This window comes from Rana temporaria, chromosome 12, assembly GCF_905171775.1.
Source record: "Rana temporaria chromosome 12, aRanTem1.1, whole genome shotgun sequence".
NCBI classification, from domain to species: domain Eukaryota; kingdom Metazoa; phylum Chordata; class Amphibia; order Anura; family Ranidae; genus Rana; species Rana temporaria.
Window position 1 is genome coordinate 17618184 of NC_053500.1, and position 21418 is coordinate 17639601.

The following is a 21418-nucleotide window of genomic DNA, read 5'->3' on the forward strand; positions in this document are numbered from 1 at the left end:
AATAAAATATGTGTATCCACACCCTGCCATGCTAGGGAACAAGATTAGGCAAGGGGGCATGCTGGGGGCATTTCCCCCCTGGGCCTAGTATTGATAACATATGATGGGCTGGTGACCCTGAGTGGAGATACTTCCCCATTAGACATCGATCAGAATGGGAATGACAGCTGATAGGCACTACTGTATATAGCTACTGTCTACTTTCCTTTGGCCTGTGACATTAAAGCTGCGTACCACCCACAAAATCAACTTTACATAAATCCATAGCATTCTCTTTAAACAACAACATTTGGATTTTTTGTTTTACTCACTCAATAACCACTGTTGCTATGGGGTCCCTTCTATTCTGCCACTTCCGGTCCACGGCGATTGATGTCATTTCCCTCAGCGCCTGTGCCAACGCTGTACCCTGGCCTAGGACAACAAGGTCCAGGCCTTGGGCAGCACTTTGCAGGGGGGCAGCACGGAAAAAGTCCCTACCGGCTTGCGCAACTATGCAGGCGGTCAGCATTCTGCCACTGTGAGGGGGGGGGGGGGGTGGTGGCGTTGCTTCTACTTTTGCCTGTCCTATCATCCTGGACCACAAACCTTCCTCACTGTGCTATGTATTTTGTGTATATGTATTTTCTGTTGCACCATTGGCATGGTTATATCTTCTTAGTCCTCTCCATAAAATTATCAGAAATTTGTGCCTAAAGTAGAACTATAGGCAACACTTTTCATTTTGGATGAAGGGAAGGTTATAAACCCGGTTAGTTTATTTTTTACCATCCCTGTTCCATTGCAGAGATTTCCTTTCACTTCCTACCCCATAGCCAAACAGGAAGTGAGAGGAAATCTATGCAAATTAAGGGACTCCCCCCCCCCCCAGACCTTAAGAACTAGTGTCCCCACTCAAAATTTTCATGCAAGGGGTGTGTCCTTGACAGTAAGGGGTGGGTCATATTTAAATTAGGGGTGCACAAGTTTAATCAGGCCTAGGGCAGCACAAAACCTAAATACACTAGTGACCTGTGCTCCTGGGAGATGTGTGTCATCTTTCCTAGGAGTCAGTGGGCAGCGCAGAAGGCTAGAATCGCGTTGATTTACAACGGGGCGGGCACTTCCTCCTTCGCCGACCGTTGATAAGGCAAAACAACATAATAATCCTTTCCCTGCGTCCTGTGTAAACAGGAGGTGCATGCTGGGTATCCAGCATCACCATATCCAGGAAGAGATTGCTAGTGGGCTTCACGTGTCCACACTAGAGATGGAAGCGCTCTGCAGAGCAGAAATAAAAAGTACTATAAAAAAACGAGAATTGAGAGGAGATTTCATTAATAACATGGATCAATAGGGTTTAAAATTGTTTAAAAAGAAATGATTATTTTGTGAAAAAAAATTTGGTGGAAAAAATGGATTTCCTTTTTTAAAAATAGATAAAATTCTGGGTGGAACTCCACTCTGATATAAGGGGAACTTTGATGTGGACTCTGATGAGAGGAGGACTCTGATGGGGACTTCGATATAAGGGGGGCCTTTGATGGGCTTGAATTTCTTTGGAATTTCTTTGCTTTGTTTTACTGAGGTTCTTTCTCTGTTGTTCTAAATCATATCATACCGATTACAAAAAATTGTAAACTATACAATGCGGCCCTCATACTGAAAAGTATGTGTTAGCCGAATGACGATGTCTACATGAAGGTGTACATAACATACCATCTCTCCCTTCTCTCCTGGAAGTCCATCAGAGCCAGCAATACCCTGAAGAAAGAGAGAAGAATAAACACGGGACCACAGAGTGGAGAGCAAATAAAGAAAGTGACAGTTCCATGCAGAATATGTGAAATTGCATTAAAGTAGAGAAGCTGCACACAGCAACCAAGTTCTAGACATCATGTCTCTAGCACAGTTGAAAACCAAATGCTAACTTTTCATTGGTTGCTCCAGGCAACTTTTGTTTTTTGTTACAAATCTGAGCTACTTTAGTAACATGAAAGAAGCTGTAACCAACTAAATAACACAAACCATCTACTAGCAGGGCCATCTTTACCACAGGGCAAAAGGGGAAGCTGCCCCGGGCCCAGTTATTTGTTGGAGGGGTCCAAGGCAACTTCCCCTTGAGCTTGCACTGCCCACAAATAGTTGATAAGAGGATTCGAGAGGACCCTAGAAAATGTTTGCCCGGGGTCCAATCAATATTAAAGACGGGCCTGTCTACTAGATGGATAAATGTCAAAGCATTACTTTCAAGAACATCTACAATATTTATATAGTAGGGAATATAATTCCCTAAAAAACAAGGGCAGGTGGTAGGCACTGTGCTGTGTTCTTCCAATAGTAAAAGGATTAAAGACTAAAAAAGACTAAAGCCTCTAATGCATAACTTGTTAAACTGAAAATTCATAAATAAAGAGATAATATATATAAAAAATAAATAAAAAAGACTAAAGCGAAACTTTTTATTTTGATTTTGAATAGAGTAGGGAATAGTTAAAAATCAATGGAGGAGATTTACTGAACCTGTAGCGTGCAAAGTCTGGAGCAGTTCTGCATTGAAACCAATCAGCTTCCAGGTTTTATTGTCAAGCTTAATTGAACTGAAGCTGAAGTTAGAAGTTGATTGGTTACCATGCACAGTTGCATTAGATTCAGAATGCTCCAGTGTTACTAAATCTCCCCCAATGTATTTTTAGCTATCTTTTTGTTGGTGGAGGGGTTGTAATTTGTATCCCATTAGGGATATTTCCAATTACTCCCTGTCCTGGGAAAAACCCATGTTAGACAGCTGTCACTGGAACAGGTTCTAACAATGGAAGAATTCCCCTTAATTCTGGAATTCCCAACTCTTTGTATCCCAGTATTAAGGACCACCAAGACAAATAAAAGACATGAATTTCCCCAACAGGGAGATAGCAATAAAAACACAACAAGGGTTGTTCCTTGCTGCTCTTTCTAAAACCAAAGAAAAAAAAAAAGGTTTGGGGGCAGATCCACAAAGATCTGCCCTGGCGCAGCGTATCTGAGATACGCTACGCCGCCGTAACTTACTTTTTTTGTTTAGAATCCTGGAAGAATTTGCGCCGTAAGTTATGGCGGCGTAGTGTATCTCTCGCGGCGTAACGGCACCTAATTCAAATCGGCGAGTAGGGGGGCGGGTTTCATTTAAATGAAGCGCGTCCCCGTGCCAAACGAACTGCGCATGCGCCGTCCCTAAATTTCCCGCCGTGCATTGCGCTAAATGACGTCGCAAGGACGTAATTTTTTTGGACGTGGACGTAAATTACGTCCATCCCGATTCACGGACGAATTACGCAAACGAAATTTTTTTTTTCAAATTAAACGCGGGAACGACGGCCATACTTAACATGGCAGGTTTAACTATACGCCACAAAACAGCAGCTTTAACTATACGCCGGAAAAAGCCGACTAGAGACGACGTAAAAGAATTCGACGGCCGCTCGTACGTTCGTGGATCGTCGGAAATAGCTAATTTGCATACTCGACGCGGAAAACGACGGGAACTCCACCCAGCGGACGCCGAAGTATTGCATCTAAGATCCGAAGGCGTACGAAGCCGTACGCCTGTCGGATCTAACCCAGATGCCGTTGTAACCAAAGAAACGACGCGTGAAATTTAAAGGTTCGCCGGCGTATCAGTTGATACGCCGGCGTACTCTCTTTGTGGATCTGCCCCTTGGGCTTTACCTAGTTTACACTAATTGTGTATGCCTCCATAATTTCTACCTCTTACCATGGTACTGGTTAAAGGTTAGGGATTGGAAGAGTTCAACTTATTTTGATACACCACTTTAGGTAACACCAAACTCTACCACATTCTAGCTTTCTTGAAAACAGAAGTTGTCTGCCATTACAAAGCATCAAAACAATTGTATGATTAGGTTCCATTGAAAGCCGGTAGATAAGAGGCCTTAATAAAGCCATATAAAGTCTTGGGAGGTGTAACTCCTCCATGCCTTTACAGTTTGTTGCCTGTTACAATGGTAGGCCTAGCGAACTAAAGGTGTAGTTCATCTTGTTTCCACACATCAAGTGACATGTAACTTGCTAAAATATAATTTAGACCCCAGCTCTTGGGGGATGTCTATCTAGCCTATCCTTCTCCTTTGCAGCAAATGATTCACTTCATAATTTCATAGTTTCCAAACACATCGAAAGTTTTCCAACCACATTCAAAGTGTTCCAAACACAGCCAAAAAGTTAAAACAAATAGGGACAAGTTAACGTACATAAAGTAAAACTAGAGATCATCTTATTTAATGTCTTTCAAGGCCTCTAGTCCTTACCTCGCTACCCTTGGGGCCTGAAGCTCCTACAGGACCCTGTTGGAGAAGAAAACATTGGGTTAAGGTTATGATCTTGCATGCACGTAACATGTAAAACATTCCTGGCCAGCAGGTGTTCCCAAATGAAAGTCCTGAGAACTAGCACTAATTGCTGACTAATTGGGCAAGTTAATTTGGGATTTGGGGCCCCTCTGTTGTGTACAGGGGAACGCTCAGCACATCTGTCAGTGTGATAAACAAAGACCGTTGAGTCCTAATGGCGTTATTTCCAGATGGCTGGCTGACATCCGTTAACAGAGTTCCCGTGACATCTAGAGATTTAATATTCACTAAGAGACTTGCTAAGGGTCAAACTAGACATGAAGGAGCCTGCACACAATAGAGCAAGTTCTCCTGATCCAGACAATGTCCAAAGGCAAGGCCTGCTCAGGGGAAGAATCGACTGGTCATGATCCAGACAACATCCAAAGGCAAGGCCTGCTCAGGGGAAGAATCGACTGGTCACGATCCAGACATAATCCAAAGGCCAGGCCTGTCCAGGGGAGAAATCAATTGGTCATGATCTAGACAATGTCCAAAAGCCAGACCTGCCTAGGGAACAAATCGACTGATCATGATCCGGAAAATGTCAAAAGGCCAGGCCTGCCTATGGTCACGATCTGGACAATGTCAAAAGTCAGGCACGCTCGGGAAAATAATCATCTGGTCTTGATCCAAACAATGTCCAAAGGCCAGGCCTGTTTAGGGGAAGAATCGGCTGGCCATGATGGGCTTATTTGGCCACTCAATACCACTTTCTACAAACATAAAAATATTACCATTATACTGTAACTATTTACATAGTTTACAACATGCTCTTTTACCCCTCAACAACCTTCTCCATGTTGCCTGATTCTGTTACAACAAATAGTCTACTATTAGCTGGGATTGTGTTAGTGACAGGCTTCAATACTATTACATAATTTCTTCATCATTTATTGTATGCAGCCAATAAATATATTATATACTTTCTCCGTGCTGCCACAAAATCTATTATATTCGGTCCTACAGGCAATTACCCATGTCTTACCCGCTCACCAAATCCACCACGGATGCCGGTAGGTCCTGGTAAACCAGGGTCACCAATGTTGCCTTTTGGTCCCTACAAAAGAAATAAGAGTAAAACTCATGTTAGTTACATGATAGAACAAAAAGCACCAATAAAATATATTTCTTCAAAGACAGCTGCCATGCACACCTGGCAACTGAACATGTGCACAATATACTGTTTGTAACAAAGCAAATAAAAATTTACCTGGAAGCCTCTTACTCCAGAAACTCCAATGGGTCCTTGTAGTCCAAGGCCACCCTGTAGAAGCCATAAAGAAAAGTGAATATTTTCCTGAGCACTCTAGCTGGCCATAAACAGTTGGTTAAGTCTCATGGATCATTGTCTGCACTCATTTACTGGATCAAAAGGTCAGTATAGGTAAGTGGATATTCAACAAGATGGATAATCCTGCACTTGCAGAATGTATTTGTTCATGGTCATGGACTGAACAGTATGTGGCCCCATATGAGCAATTTCTGGCTATAGTTGCCTACAATAGGAAACTTACAATGACTCTTCTGGGGTTGGGTGGCTGAAGGCTTGGACTTTACCAGAACATAGGCAGGGTCACCACATGTCAAGGCAAGACCTAATAGGCTTGCATACAATTTATAACAGACAGTTGATTTGGAGTGGCATAATGAACGAGTCAAATTCGTTTCAGTTTGGGAATGGTGGTTTATATGAATGTAGCTAATAGAAGAAACTTAATTGGGAGAATGTTCTTGTGGACAGATCTTTCAGAGATATTAAAGCAGGAGGCTTAATGTGTTTCAGTAGGTGTCTCTGTTGGGAATTCTACTTACAGCTCCTCCTCTGGGGCCGGCTTCTCCTCTCTCTCCTGGGGGGCCGGCTTCACCCTGAAAGAAGTAAACCTCATGCTTTAGACACACAGTAAACACTTCTTGTATTTGATGCAGCTAGTAAATTCTAACCTGAAGTGAGATTTAGACACCCTAAAATCCCCCAACTTATTTCAAACTAAACTGAAGCTGTTAGGTGTTGCTTTCCTTTACCATCTGTTGTAGTTTATACGAAGCTTGATCGGTCCAGCTGTATAGCTACTATGAGAGCCTGTATAGCTACTATTTCTTTGTTTCCCACTTCTGGACACCATACATGTGTCTAAATTAAAAAAAATGAACTATAATGCTGCCTGGTCTGATGGACCATTTTCATCAGACCAAACCAATCGTGTGCTCGCTCGCCCCCACTCCTCTCCTGACCGGCCGGGCGGCGTGCTTTGGAAACGGGTCTGGTATGGATTGTGGGGAACCCCACGGCGTTTTTTCGCCGTAGGGGGGGGTCTCCTTACAACCCATACCAGACCTAAGGGCCCGGTATGCTCCTGAGGGGGGAACCCATGCCGGATTTTTATTTAAAATCCGGCGGGGAGTTCCCCCTCAGGATTCATACCAAACGCCGCCCACGTGTAGAATTGGCGGGAATCCAAGTCGGATCCCCGTCGCTTCTATGACGCGCTTGCTGGAATGTGCTTTTACTATTCCAGCGAGTGCGAGATGTCGGCACCCTGTCGCCGAGAATCAGCGCGATGCTGTCGTGCTAAAAACACATTCTCTGTGACAGGTACTGTATGTTGTGGTCGTTCAGGTGCTTATCTAATAGTTTCTTGAAACCATCGATGCTCCCCGCTGAGACCACCGCCTGTGGAAGGGAATTCCACATCCTTGCCGCTCTTACAGTAAAGAACCCTCTACGTAGTTTAAGATTAAACCTCTTTTCTTCTAATTTTAATGAGTGGCCACATGTCTTGTTAAACTCCCTTCCGCAAACAAGTTTTATCCCTATTGTGGGGTCACCAGTACGGTATTTGTTAATTTAAATCATATCCCCTCTCAAGTGTCTCTTCTCCAGAGAGAATAAGTTCAGTGCTCGCAAACTTTCCTCATAACTAATATCCTCCAGACCCTTCATTAGCTTTGTTGCCCTACTCAGGACTCTTCATTTCCAGTACATCCTTCCTGAGGACTGGTGTCCAGAACTGGACAGCATACTCCAGGTGCGGCCGGACCTAAACGGCTCCCAATGAGATAACATACTAGCTGACTTATTTTGTCTCTCTGGGACTCTGTTGGGAGGATCAGTCCATCCTCCTTTCTACTGTAGTCCTTATTTTAAGCAGGTCAACCATGAAGTCAGACCACCTAAAATATTCGAACTCTCCAATGGGGAAATATGACCTTGCTTGGACTGAGTGAAATCACAATGGACCTGTTGAAGCTTGTAGTCATGCACACATTGAAAACCTTCTTTCCGCGGAATGGGCCTCCCTACACATGTAAAGTGACTACCAGACAAGACATACTGATTTTTTTGCATGGATGTGAGAGATAACATCATTACCAGTACAGTTTTCTACTGTTAAACTCCCTGGGAAGAATGACGATTAATCTTTGCATAACCTAAAGAAAACGTTGTGATTTCCGTATATACAGCTTAAAGGAGATTCCATCTTTAACCAAACCCCTCCTGCTCCACCCCTTTTGGGTGTTGTGGGATACATACGGGAATACCTGGCTCTCCAGAAGGTCCACTTTCTCCCTGCTCTCCGCCGCTGCCCTGGAAAAAAAACATTGTTCATTATTTAATAAATCTGAACTATAAATTGGCGAGTGTGATCTTCAGTTATCTGCAGATCACTTACCAGTTGGCCTTTTTCTCCCTTTGTTCCAGCTTTACCACCAAGCCCCTGATGAAAGAAAGATGTTCTTAATATTGGAAACTGTATCATTCAAGCAATCCATTTTTATTGTCTTTACAGTATACAGTAAATGTATAGGATGCATTCTTAGTGATGTCACTGGTCTCTAGTGAATGGATAGGATGCATTCCCAGTTATGTCACTGGTCTCTAGTGAATGGATAGGATGCATTCTTAGTGATGTCACTGATCTCTAGTGAATGGATAGGATGCATTCTTAGTGATGTCACTGGTCTCTAGTGAATGGATAGGATGCATTCCCAGTTATGTCACTGGTCTCTAGTGAATGGATAGGATGCATTCCCAGTTATGTCACTGGTCTCTAGTGAATGGATAGGATGCATTCTTAGTGATGTCACTGATCTCTAGTGAATGGATAGGATGCATTCTTAGTGATGTCACTGGTCTCTAGTGAATGGATAGGATGCATTCTTAGTGATGTCACTGATCTCTAGTGAATGGATAGGATGCATTCTTAGTGATATTACTGGTCTCTAGTGAATGGATAGGATGCATTCTCAGTGATGTCACCGATCTCTAGTAAATGGATAGGCTGCATTTTCTTTAATGACTTTGATCTCTAGTGAATGGATAGGCTGCATTCCTAGTGAGGTCACCGGTCTCTAGTGAATGGATAGGCTGCATTATCAGTGATGTCACTGATCTCTAGTGAATGGATAGGCTGCATTCTCAGTGGTGTCATCAGTCTCTTGTGAATGCATAGCCTGCATTCCTAGTGAGGTCACCGGTCTCTAGTGAATGGATAGGCTGCATTCTCAGTGGTGTGATTAGTCTCTAGTGAATGGATAGGCTGCATTCTCAGTGATGTCATCAGTCTCTAGTGAATGAATAGGCTGCATTCTCAGTGATGTCATCAGTCTCTAGTGAATGAATAGGCTGCATTCTCAGTGATGTCACCGGTCTCTAGTGAATGGATAGGCTGCATTCTCAGTGATGTCATCAGTCTCTAGTGAATGAATAGGCTGCATTCTCAGTGATGTCACCGGTCTCTAGTGAATGGATAGGCTGCATTCTCAGTGATGTCACTGGTCTCTAGTGAATGAATAGGCTGCATTCTCAGTGATGTCACCGCTCTCTAGTGATTGGATAGGCTGCATTCTCAGTGATGTCATCAGTCTCTAGTGAATGGATAGGATGCATTCTCAGTGATGTCATCGGTCTCTAGTGGTTGGATAGGCTGCATTCTCAGTGATGTCATCGGTCTCTAGTGAATGGATAGGCTGAACTCTCAATGATGTCACCGGTCTCCAATAAGTGGATTGGCTGCATTTCCTTTGATGTCATCAATCTCTATTGCATGGATAGACTGCATTTTCTTTGATGACTTCGACCTCTAGTGAATTGATAGTCTACATTTCTTAGGTAAATACTTTTTCTTTGCAAGAAACAATGTACTGATTTTGTTGTACAGAAAGTTGTGATACTTACAGGTAGCCCATTGGGTCCCTTCTCTCCAGGAACTCCTATCCGTCCCCGGTCACCCTGAAACACACAGCAAGACAGAAATGATCTAATGATCATACACCGGGTTAGTAAGCCCAGCTCCTTATAGTGCTTTTATGCCTCCCACCTGGGCTGGCTCAGGGAAACAATTGAACTAGGTGGATTATCTTTGGGAGTCAGAACCGTTTTCCCCTGACACAGCTCCACCTCCCTCAACCTTGCCTGCTTTCGAATATGTATGTTAGTGCAACGATCGTTCATAAGAGTAATTATTTGGCTTCCCATTGTCCAGTAGACACTTTTTGGTAGGTATATGTTATAGGGAACATCTAAAAATGGTATTTGTGCCTAATTAGCACCCTGAAAAACTGGAATCTCTCCTATGTATCACTTCCTGGTATGTGAGTGTGCCTAGGCACCCCTATGTCCACAGAATCATATCTTTATATCTGCAGTGTGGGATCTAAGTCTTAGGAGATTTGGAGTGAGATTTGATGATATCACTACTGTGTGGCTCTGAAATGAGGAAGAAAATCCCTGCCACTACCAAGATGGCCGCCTCCACACTGGGACACAATGCACAACAAGGCTTGGTAAGTCAGCAATGGGGAAAAGATCGATTGCATGGAGACAGCGGGAAGCACTTGTGACTAGTCCTTCGTCCCCTGACTTTTTTATGGGACCAGTTTCCAGAGTTCAGTTCTTCTTTAAGTGTTAGCTGGAGTTGGTAATAAAACAATGTCACGGGAAAATTCCTAATGTGTTAATGTTACCAACAAACAATCTCATATGTGTAATATTTTGTTGCCCAGAGCTCTATTTTAAATCTGCCCAGGTGCCTGGGATAGGAGGGGGGCAACACAAGGGTCAGAATTATAAATCTTTAAGCAAGTTCTTTCTAAATCCCGCGATAACTCGCGGCAGATCTCCTGGGAACAATGACAAAAGCTCCCAGGAGACATTGCGGCATCGAGGAAGTGACGGAATACCCGCACACTACCCGATGAATCCATATACAGGAAGCAGTCAGTAACATAAAGGATTACTAAGGTTCGCCTGCCCCTGACAGTCACTCGAGCTGGGCATCGCCACTTAGTGAAGGATTGGCTCGGGCGGCTCGGCTGCTCTCGTCCTGCAAAGGGAACTGCGTTCCTGCTGTGAAAAAAGTGCAGGGACTCCGTTCCCACGCGTTCCCGCAGGACTTGAGCCCTGACCACGTCACTTTCTTCGAATCAGTACAAACCTTCTCGCCGTCCAGACCATTGGTCCCATCCCGTCCATCCTTTCCGGGCATTCCCTGCCAGGAGACAAGATTGAAAAGAAAATGACTACTGAGCAAAATAATGGTACACATGGCTTATATCAGAAACCATTCATTATATCCTAACTAGGTAACATAATCAGTGTGTTATATTCAACTTTACATCCAGTTCTTCTATGTATAGATTTGCATTTATACCTTTACACGAGAATATTGGTTCATTACATAAGCAGGCTCTGCTTCCTGCTTAGTAGTACTGCACAGTGCTTGTGCGTCTCTGTTAGTTGTGTCTGATTAAAAGCGTAGCACTCTTTATGTGGCTGAGACTTTAGGGTAATCATTTCCCTTGCCTAATATACAGATGGCCATTGGAAGGGGAATCTACAAATCCGTAACTGTAATATAATAATAAGGCTAAGGTTAAGCAAGCATGTAAAAAAATAAAAATAAAAATTGTTTAACTTCCGGACTGCCCGCCGTTGATATACGTTGGTCCTTTGACGTTAAATACTGTTGTTATGGCAGCAGATAGCTTTTCTTCAACAGTCTGCTTTAAAGATAAAAGTGGTCTCTGCGGCGGATTTGCAGCAAGATCACTTTTAACGGTGGCGGGAGAGGTACCCAACCCCCTCCCACCATGTGCCGGTCGTCTCTGCCGCTTACCGGAGCCGTCGGTAGCAGCGGAGACAATCCGATCCTTGCCCCTGCTTGGCACTAAGTCATGTGAGGGAATGTTGGCCCCCACTTGACTCTATTCAATTTGATGACGGCAGCAACGTCAAACGTCGCTTCTGCCCAACGGCCCTAAAGAGACAATTTTTTTAAATTAAAAAAAGAAGACTTTTTTTAATTTATTTTTTATTGCTTTTAAGAGTAAATGTGAGATCTGAGGTATTTTTGACCCCTTGATCTCACATTAAAGAGGTCCTGTCATGCTTTTTTTTCTCGATTACAATGAATGGTGATCCAATTTTTTTTTTTAACCACTTGTCCACCGGAGGCTGTCATATGACGTCCTCGAATTTGTGCGGCGATATCTGAATGATGGGTGCAGCTACAGGCATCATTCAGATATCGCCGTCTTCAGCCGCCGATTCTATGCACGATAAGAATGATCAAAGCGGCGGTTCCGCCACTTGATCATTGTTATAGGCAGCGGGAGGGGACGTCCCCCCCTCCCGCCGCCATCCGGTGCTTCTCCAGGCTCTCCCGTGCCATCGGAGGGGCCCGGAGAGCGAATCGGTCGGCACTGCCTGGAAAGCATAGAGATGACTGTCGGAAGGCCCTGGCGCGACGTTATGACGTCACGCCCGGTACCCGGAAGTAAACAAAGCTGCAATCGCGGCTGTCGGCATGTGATCAGTGATTTTTCTTTCACCGATTTCATGCTTGTAAGCCTGGAGTAGAGATGTGGGGTCTTATTAGGATGTTTACATTCCTTGTAATAGGAATAAAATTGATAAAAAAAAAAAATGTAAAAAAAAGTGTAAAAAAAAAAAAAAAAGTAAAATAAAAAGAAAATATTTTTTTTTTTTCAAAATGCCCCTGTCCCCGTTATGTCGCGCGCAGAAGTGAACATGCATGCAAGTCCCGCCCACACATGTAAACGCCGTTCAAACCCCACATGTGAGGTATCGTCGCGTGCGTTAGAGCGTGTGCAACAATTCTAGCACTAGACCTCCTCTGAAACTCGAAAATAGTAACCTGTAAAAAATGTTAAAGCGTCACCTATGGAGATTTTTAAGTACCGAAGTTTGGCGCCATTCCATGAGTGTGTGCAATTTTAAAGCGTGACATGTTAGGTATCTATTTAATGGGCGTAACATCATCTTTCACATTATACAAAAAAATTGGGCTAACTTTACTGTTTTGTTATTTTTTAAATAATTGCGCAAATACCGTGCAAGAAAAAAAGTTGAAATGACCGCCATTTTATTCCCTAGGGTATCTGTTAAAAAAAATATATAATGTTTGGGGGTTTTGATTAATTTTCTAGAAACAAAATTGTGATTTTTACATGAAGGAGAAAAGTGTAAAAATAAAAATAATAAACCAAAAAAATGTTAAATCCCTCCAAGCTCGCGTGCAGAAGCAAACGCATACACAAGTAGTAATATATTTCTTAGTATATTATAACCATCTCTGAAGCTTTTATTGTAATGTTAAGATCTCTTACCGGTTCTCCTAACGGGCCCGGACCTCCTGGCATTCCTTTTGGACCTGATTTGCCCTAAAGCAGAAGTAACAAATAATTATCCAGCTCCGACAAATTTACATTCATATATTATTGACATTTTTGGTCTTTATCAATAAAATAAAACAGAAATTAAGGTCTTGGAATGTTCCACCAACAAACTTCTGACATCTATGGATTTACCTTTATCCCATTAACCAGGATGAAGCTATCTGTCTATTATTGGTAAAAGAAGATTAAAAAATAGTTATATTAGTCACTTACCGTGTCTCCCTTTGGTCCTAGGTATCCCTGGGGACCCCTCACACCTTGATCCCCCTAGAAACAACAGACACATAAAATGAAGGCTCGTGCCATCGCTCGCTGCCCTAGAGGAGAAATAATCAACATATTCTTGGATTCTATAGTTCAAGTCCAACTCCAACCAAAACTTTTTTGGGTTAGATCCTCTGTTATGTTTTCATTGATCTCTGTTGTACCTGATAAGGCAGGGATGGGTATTTATTTTCTTAGTGGGCCACATGAGAAACTTGGACTGTTGTAAAGGGCCTCCACCTTTATACACGCCTTTGGCATTTGACGTCACTTCCATAGTATGGCGGAAGTTAAGGCCAACTAGTGGGGGCAAAGGCTCCACCTGTTACCTGTGGCGGCACCTGGCAACACTTCCCAACATGCCCTCACCTGCGTCATATGCTTGTTGCCCATCTCTCATGGTCTGTCTGAGGGGTGGCTAGGGTTGCCACCTCATCCCTTTAAACCCGAACACATATGAATTACACAGGTTCTAAGCCAGATAAGGCACCAAGTGAGTTTAATTATCACCTTAATCAGCCACAGAACCTGTGTAATCAATGTGTGTTTGGGTTTAAAGGGATGAGGTGGCAACCCTAGGGATGCCACTGTGCCCTTTAATTGTCGCCACTGTGCCCTTTAATTGTTGCCACTGTGCCCATTGATGCCACTGTGCCCATTGTTGCCGCTGTGCCCTGTAAAATGCCCCTCCCCCCGCCCGGCACTTACCTTTCTGGGGGTCAGCCATCCTCCTTTCACGTCCCTCGATGTCTTCTCCCGCCCTTGATGACGCTTCAGCCAATCAGGTTACCGGTAACCAGAACCGGTGAACCTGATTGGCTGAGACGCCTGATAGTCTTATCCAAGGAACGCACCGCTGGTACGTTTTGAGGATAAGCATTCGGAAGCCGACTACAGCCTGAGGGCTGTACTCGGAAAGCCTATCAGAGCCACAAGCTCTGATAGGCACTTCCACACAGCCAACCAGCTGCCGTTATTCAGGTGGCCGGCGCTCACCATCCGGCCATCTGAATAGTGGGCGGCAGCGGCGAGAATACATAGATTCATGCAATGCATAAATCTATGTGTTTCTGTGGCTGTGCGAGAGCCAGAGGGGGTGGCGCTCCGGCACCCTCTATGGACGAACCGCCACTGGCCTGAACAGAGTCCTGACCTCAACCCAATGGAACACCTTTGGGATGAATTAAAGTGAGCCAGGTAATATAGTGAAGCTCTGGTTTTGCACAATGGTTTGCACTGGTTTGATCATTTTGAATCCCTAGATACACTTTCACACGTCCTCCTACATCCGAACCTGATTGACAAGACCATTGAACGTCACCCTGATCCAGTGACCTCCAGATCTTCTTGGGTTTGTGTTTGTTGGGTGTTGAGCAGTGTGTGTATGTGTGCAATAACCAACCTTTTGCCATGATTGTCTCCTATCATTAACAACACTGTGATGGTTCAGAGATACACATGTCATCAATGAATACTCAGTTATAAGAGAGGAAACATGCCTCAAGCTCATACGTACAGCTTTCCCAGGAGGTCCTGGAGGACCGGAAGGTCCCCTGAATCCGGTGTCTCCCTACAAAGAACAGATGGCCAATTAATACATGATAGCCAAAGGTAACAAAATGGCGAGATGTCGTTTTAAAGCATAACTCCACTTTGGCTGAAATTTCTGATCAGCTGAGCACGCCACACTGGTTTGGACATTAACGGGTGCTACAGCAAAATGGGGAGTGGCTGGGTAATGAGCCGCACCCCCTGGTCAACCTGAGATTAGACAATCAAAGGCCCAGATACGCCGTCGTAAGTCCGAATGGCCGCCGTCGTATCTATGTGCCTGATTCATAGAATCAGTTACGCATAGATTTGGCCAAGATACGAGCGGCGTAAGTCTCCTACGCCGTCGTATCTTAGGGTGTATATTTACGCTGGCCGCTAGGTGGCGCTTCCGTTGATTTCCGCGTCGAATATGTAAATGAGCAAGATACGCCGATTCACGAACGTACGTACGCCCGTCGCAATTAGTTACGCCGTTTACGTAAGACATACGCCGGCGTAAAGATAAAGCAGGTCTCTAGGTGGCGCAGCCCACGCAAAGTATGGACGTCGGAAACAAGCGTATCTTTTTACGTCGTTTGCGTAAGTCGTACGCGAATAGGGCTGTGCGTAAGTTACGTTCACGTCGTAGGCAGTGTTCGACGTATCTTAGGTATTCTATCCGACGCATGCGCACTGGGATACGTCCACGGATGGCGCATGCGCCGTTCGTTAAAAACGTCAGTTACGTGGGGTCATGCTTTATTTACATAAAACACGCAATTGAAAACTTCACAATTTGAATTAGGCGCGCTTACGCCGGAACATTTACGCTACGCCGCCGTAACTTAGGACACAAGTGCTTTGTGAATACAGCACTTGCCTCTCTAAGTTGCGGCGGCGTAGCGTAAATACGATACGCTATGCCCGCCCACACTTACGCCGCCCTACGTGAATCCGGGCCAACGTGTTCTGCGTTTTCTGCATTGGACTACACACATAGGATTCTTACAAAGTGGAGTTTTACTTTAAAAGTGTAATAGAGTTTGAACATCGACATGCAGCACGGGGAAGGTACTGTAAATGAGCACTCACCCTGTCTCCTGCTCCTCCTTGGAGTCCGACTGAGCCCCTTGGACCTCTTGGGCCCTGAAATAAGAAACAACAGATTTGTAAATGATATCATCTATATTTTGAATCGGGGGTCTCCAAACTATGACCTGTGGGCCAAAATCAGCCCACCTCAAGTTTTTATCAGGACTTCTGATGAAAATGGGACTCCAATGGGGACTCTGATGTAAGGAGGACTCTAATCTAAGGGAGCTTTGACATAAGGGAGACTTTAATGGGGACTCAGATGTAAGGGGGCTGTGATAGGGACTATGATGTAAGTGGAGACTCTGATCTGATTGGGACCCTAATGTATGAGGGATCTTTGATAGGGATCCTGATATACAGGAGGATTCTGATGGGGACCCTAATGTAAAGGGTGAGTTTGACTGGGGCGCTGATGTAGGGGGCTCCGATCTGGACCCTGATGTGAGGGGGAATCTGATAGGGACCCTGATATAAGAGGGGAATCTGATGGAGACCCTGACGTATGGAGGACTCTGATGGGGATCCTGATGGGGACTTTGATGGAGCCCCAATGTAAGGGGGACTTTGATTGGGTCTCAAATGTAAGAGTGACTCTGATTTAGACCTTGATGGGAACTCTCATGTATAGGGGGACTCTGATCTAGGGGAGCTTTGATGTAAGGGGGACTTTAATGGGGATGCAAAGGGGGTTGTGATGGGGATTCTGATGAAAATGGGGACCCTGATATACAAGAGAATTCTGATGGGGACCCTAATGTAAGGGGTGAGTTTGACTGGGGCTCTGATGTAATGGAGGTCTGATCTGGACCCTGATGTGAGAAAGGAATCTGCTAGGGACCCTGATGTAAGGAGGGACTCTAATGGGTACCCTGATCTATGGGGGTTCTGATGGGGAACCTGAAGTATGGTGGGACTTTGATGGGGACCCTGATATATGAGGAGACTCGGATGGAGCCCCAATGAAAGGGGACTTTGAATGGGGCTCTATTGTAAGGGGGACTCCGATGTAGACCCTATTGTGAGGGGGGGCTCTGGTGGGAACTCTTATGTATAAAGGGACTCTGATTTAAGGGGGGGCTCCAATCTAAGGGAGCTTTGATGTAAGGGGGACTTTAATGGGGACTCAGATGTAAGGGGGTTCTCATAAAGCGCTGCGCAAACTGTTGGCGCTATATAAATCCTGTGTAATAATAATAATAATAATGAAAATGGGGACTCTGATGGGGGCCCTGATATACCAGGGGATTCTGATAGGGACCCCAAAGTAAGGGGGGAATTTTACTGAGGTAAGGGAAGCTACGATCTAGACCCTGATGTAAATGGGAACTTTGATCGAGACCTTGATGTAAGTGGGGACTCTAATATGGAGGAACTCTGGTGGGGACCCCTTACATCAGGGTCTGCATCATGCTTTAAGGCCCCAATCATAGCCCCCCATCAGAATCCCCCCTACGTCAGGCAATAATGAATTTTTCTAATGTCATCTTTTGTTGAGAACACAAAGAGGCGGAGCCTGCCAGCCAATGCGTTGTGTACACAAAGTGCCGCCCAACCGGAATACCAAAGAGCGTTCTGAAAGGGGGATTGGTTTACCTGTAAGCCCACACTGCCTGGGATTCCTGCTGGTCCCGGTGGTCCTGGATCTCCCTGCAGAGAAGAAAGACACAATCAGACCATCTGGACAACATGTACACATCAGCTTAACTCTATAATGGAATGCAATTGAAACTTTGCAAAAATAAACAAACTTCCAGGCTGAATCATTAGTAGTAATTAGATATCGTTGCCTACAGTGAGCCACAAACAAATAACGATGACAGATGTGAAGGTTGGGCTCAACCAAAAGTACATATCCTGCTCAATACACATGTTCAGCTATGGTGAGCCCAGGGGTGCCGGGGTGGACACGTCATTTGGACAAACTGTGTAACTGCACATGGGCCCTTTGGGACTAAGGGGTATATTTACACTAGATGAGTGCTGGGACCCCTTCAACTGTCCAATAGACCTAGACATGGTCCGCTTCTATCTAGACATCAACTTATATACAGTGACAAAGGGCCATATTCTGAGTAAGGATACGATGGAGTATCTCAGGATACTCCATCGTATCTCTCTTTTTCGGCCCGTGTATCTATGCAAGTGATTCTTAGAATAATTTTCGCATAGATACACTTAAGATCCGCCATGTGTAAGTCACTTACACTGTCGGATCTTAAATGTAATTACGCCGGCCGCCGCTAGATGGCGTTTACGTTCAGGTCTCATTTGTTTATGCAAATGAGCCTGATACTCCGATTCCCGAACGAATTTGCGTCGCGTAACCGTCGCTAACTTCGTTTGCGTAAGCGTAAACTTACCCCTGCTATATGAGGGGTACGTTTACGCAAGTCCCACGTAGGACATGTTAAGAATAGCGTCGGGTCCGCGTCGTGTTTTTCCGTCGGCTACGTTGTTTCCCTAAGTCGTTCTTGAATACGACTTTACGTCAATGACGCACACGTCGGCGTCATTGACGTTTTACGCCGAGAACTGGAGCATGCGCACTGGGCTATTTTAAGACCGGCGCATGCGCAGTTCGTTAGAATCGGGGGCGCGCTTAATTTAAATAGAAGCCGCCCCCTTGGAGATACGCGTGGCTACGCCGGGCCAATTACACTACGTCGCCCCAAACTACGGAGCAAGTGTTTGGGGAATACAGCACTTGCTCCTGTAGGTTGGGGTGGTGGAGTGTAAATGGCTTACGCGCCGCCCGCGGGAAATCTAGGAGAATATGGCCCAAAGTGTTTACTTGGCCAGTAATTTATTGGATAGGTCCGATGGGTCTTGCACATGAGCCTTTTGGTGACTATGGCCAGCAGTGGGTAGGCCTCCATATCTTAAAGTGGATGTAAACCCGAAATATTTTTTTCTTTTGCTGTCACAATGTAGAGCAGGGGGTCTCCAAACTATGGCCCTCCTATTGTTCAGGAACTACAATTCCCATCATGCCTAGTCATGTCAGAGTTTTACAATGCATAATGGGACATGTAGTTCCGCAACAGCTGGAGGGTCGTAGTTTGGAGATCCCTGATGTAGAGTATAAGATTTTCTATCATCTGTGCCCAGTCTTGCCACAAAGAGTTATTTCAGCTCTGAGCAATCCTCTTTTACTGTTCAGTGAAAATTAACAGACTTCCAGATAAAAACCTGTCTACTTCTCTACATTGTGACATCAAAAAGAAAAATTTTTTTTTGGGGTTTACATCTACTTTAAGGTTCCTTCAGAGGTTGCTCGGGGTTCCTTGAGCAAGGAGCAATTTCCGCCTCTCAGATAAGTTTCGACTGACACCATTGATCTTTTTAGCGATCTGTAAGGGGCAATTCTTCCCAATGACCACAAGTGTGAGGAGCGTTCTTCCCACTGACCATCACACTAATCTATCATGAGATGTAGATATCAGAATTTTTAGTAGGGGTTTCCTGAGACTGGAATTTTATTTCAAGGGTTTCTCTGGTTTGGAAAGGTTGGGAAAGGCTGCTATTGACAATTAAACCCCAATATTACCTTCTGTCCGTCCTTTCCAGACTCCCCTCTCTCTCCTTTGTGCCCCGTGTGACCCTATAATAAAAAGAAGAAAAGACAAGGATTAAATACAAATAAATAAATAAATAAGGTCATTCATAAAAAATTTAATCTTGGACTGGAATACGTGGACCACGTACAGGCAGATCTAGCACTGAGATCGCTAGTTGGAGGTTCCTCAGACCATGCTAAAATTACTGCACTATCGCAATCTTCCCATTGTGGCCTGTGATTGGTGGAGAGCACTGTTCTATTTTCTCCATTTTCAGACATAGAGGTGGGCAGTAAGCACTTCTTATGCCCCATACACACGAGCGAAAAGTCCGACAAGAAAAGTCCGATGTGAGCTTTTGGTCGGAAATTCCGACCGTGTGTAGGCTCCGTCGGACTTTTGCTGTTGGAATTCCCGCCAACAAAAGATTGAGAGCTGGTTCTCTATTTTTCCGACGTACAAAGTTCCTATCAGAAATTCCGATCGTCTGCAAAAAAACATGCATGCTCAGAATCAAGCAGAAGAGCCGAACTGGCTACTGAACTTTTCTTGGCTCATCGTACGTGTTGTACGTCACTGCGTTCTTGACGCTCGCAATTTCCAACAAGATTTATGTGACCATGTGAGCCAGTTTTTCGTCGGAAAAAAAATCCATGGATTTCTTGTCGGAATTTCCGCTTGTGTGTACGGGGCATATAAGGGAATGTAAAGTCTTTACAATGTTTTATAGAAACATTAGGGTTGTGGAAATTAACGACTAATTGCTCGATTAATCGTTAATTTCTTTGATCGATCAAAATTATTTTTATCGGGACGATCCGCGGAGTGAGCTCTGCGGTCTCGCCCATAGGAAAGGCTGCTGCTTCGGCCTAGTTCCGGAGCGGCGGCCATCTAGGTCCACCCGACGGCGGCCTAGTAGAGGCGCGCTGACGTCATCACCACCCGCCTGCTTGTGTCGTCTACTCTGCGGGCGGGTCTGCCTGCTGTCTATTCCGGTAAGAGCAGACAAACGGAGATGTGGATATTACGATATGGGGGGCAGATGTGGATATTACCGTATGGGCGGCAGATGTGGATATTACCGTATGGGCGGCAGATGTGGATATTACCGTATGGGGGGGAGATGTGGATATTACAGTATGGGGGCAGATGTAGATATTACGGTATGGGGGGCAGATGTGGATATTACGGTATGGGGGGCAGATGTGGATATTACAGTATGGGGCAGATGTGGATATTACGGTATGGGGGCAGATGTGGATATTACAGTATGGGGGCAGATGTAAATATTATGGTATGGGGGCAGATGTGGATATTACAGTATGGGGGCAGATGTGGATATTACGGTGTGGGGGGCAGATGTGGACATTACAGTATGGGGGCATATGTGGACATTACAGTATGGGGGGCAGATGTGGACATTACAGTATGGGGGCAGATGTGGATATTACGGTATGGGGGGCAGATGTGGATATTACGGTATGGGGGCAGATGTGGACATTACAGTATGGGGGCAGATGTGGACATTACAGTATGGGGGGAGATGTGGACATTGCAGTATGGGGGGGAGTTGTGGGGAGATGTGGATATTACAGTATGGGGGCAGATAGGAAAGTGAAAGAGCAGCAGGAGACTGATGAGGTCTCAATGGTCTGAAATGGGCAGAAGTCTTGGCCATCGCCAGAACGATACACCAAACTAGCCTCAGATCCATGACTGACAGGTGCCCTAATAGTCTTACCTTAAACCCTGGCATGCCAGGAGGACCGGGTGGGCCAGGTGGGCAAACAGCTGGACACTGTATTGAAGAAAAAGGACTGTCATTAATACTTATTCAGTTATGGATACTTGTTCATGTGTCCTTCAAATGGCCAAGGCTAATGGGGCCAGAACATCTGAAAA

The 21418-nt window shown here is 44.8% G+C and overlaps 1 protein-coding gene across 1 annotated transcript in view; it reads right to left on the minus strand.

The window, feature by feature from the left end:
• Positions 1-21418, minus strand: part of COL9A3 (collagen type IX alpha 3 chain) — a 61392-nt gene that overhangs the window by 8910 nt on the left and 31064 nt on the right. Inside the window, exons 11-26 of the mRNA XM_040331450.1 lie at positions 21258-21314; positions 19507-19560; positions 17553-17606; positions 15957-16010; positions 14848-14901; positions 13281-13334; positions 12999-13052; positions 10805-10858; positions 9547-9600; positions 8042-8086; positions 7903-7956; positions 6183-6236; positions 5581-5634; positions 5356-5427; positions 4287-4322; positions 1699-1743 (exon numbers count right to left, since the gene is read on the minus strand). Coding sequence (XP_040187384.1) covers positions 1699-1743; positions 4287-4322; positions 5356-5427; positions 5581-5634; positions 6183-6236; positions 7903-7956; positions 8042-8086; positions 9547-9600; positions 10805-10858; positions 12999-13052; positions 13281-13334; positions 14848-14901; positions 15957-16010; positions 17553-17606; positions 19507-19560; positions 21258-21314 — 849 coding nt within the window. The remainder of the gene's footprint in view (positions 1-1698; positions 1744-4286; positions 4323-5355; positions 5428-5580; positions 5635-6182; positions 6237-7902; positions 7957-8041; positions 8087-9546; positions 9601-10804; positions 10859-12998; positions 13053-13280; positions 13335-14847; positions 14902-15956; positions 16011-17552; positions 17607-19506; positions 19561-21257; positions 21315-21418) is intronic.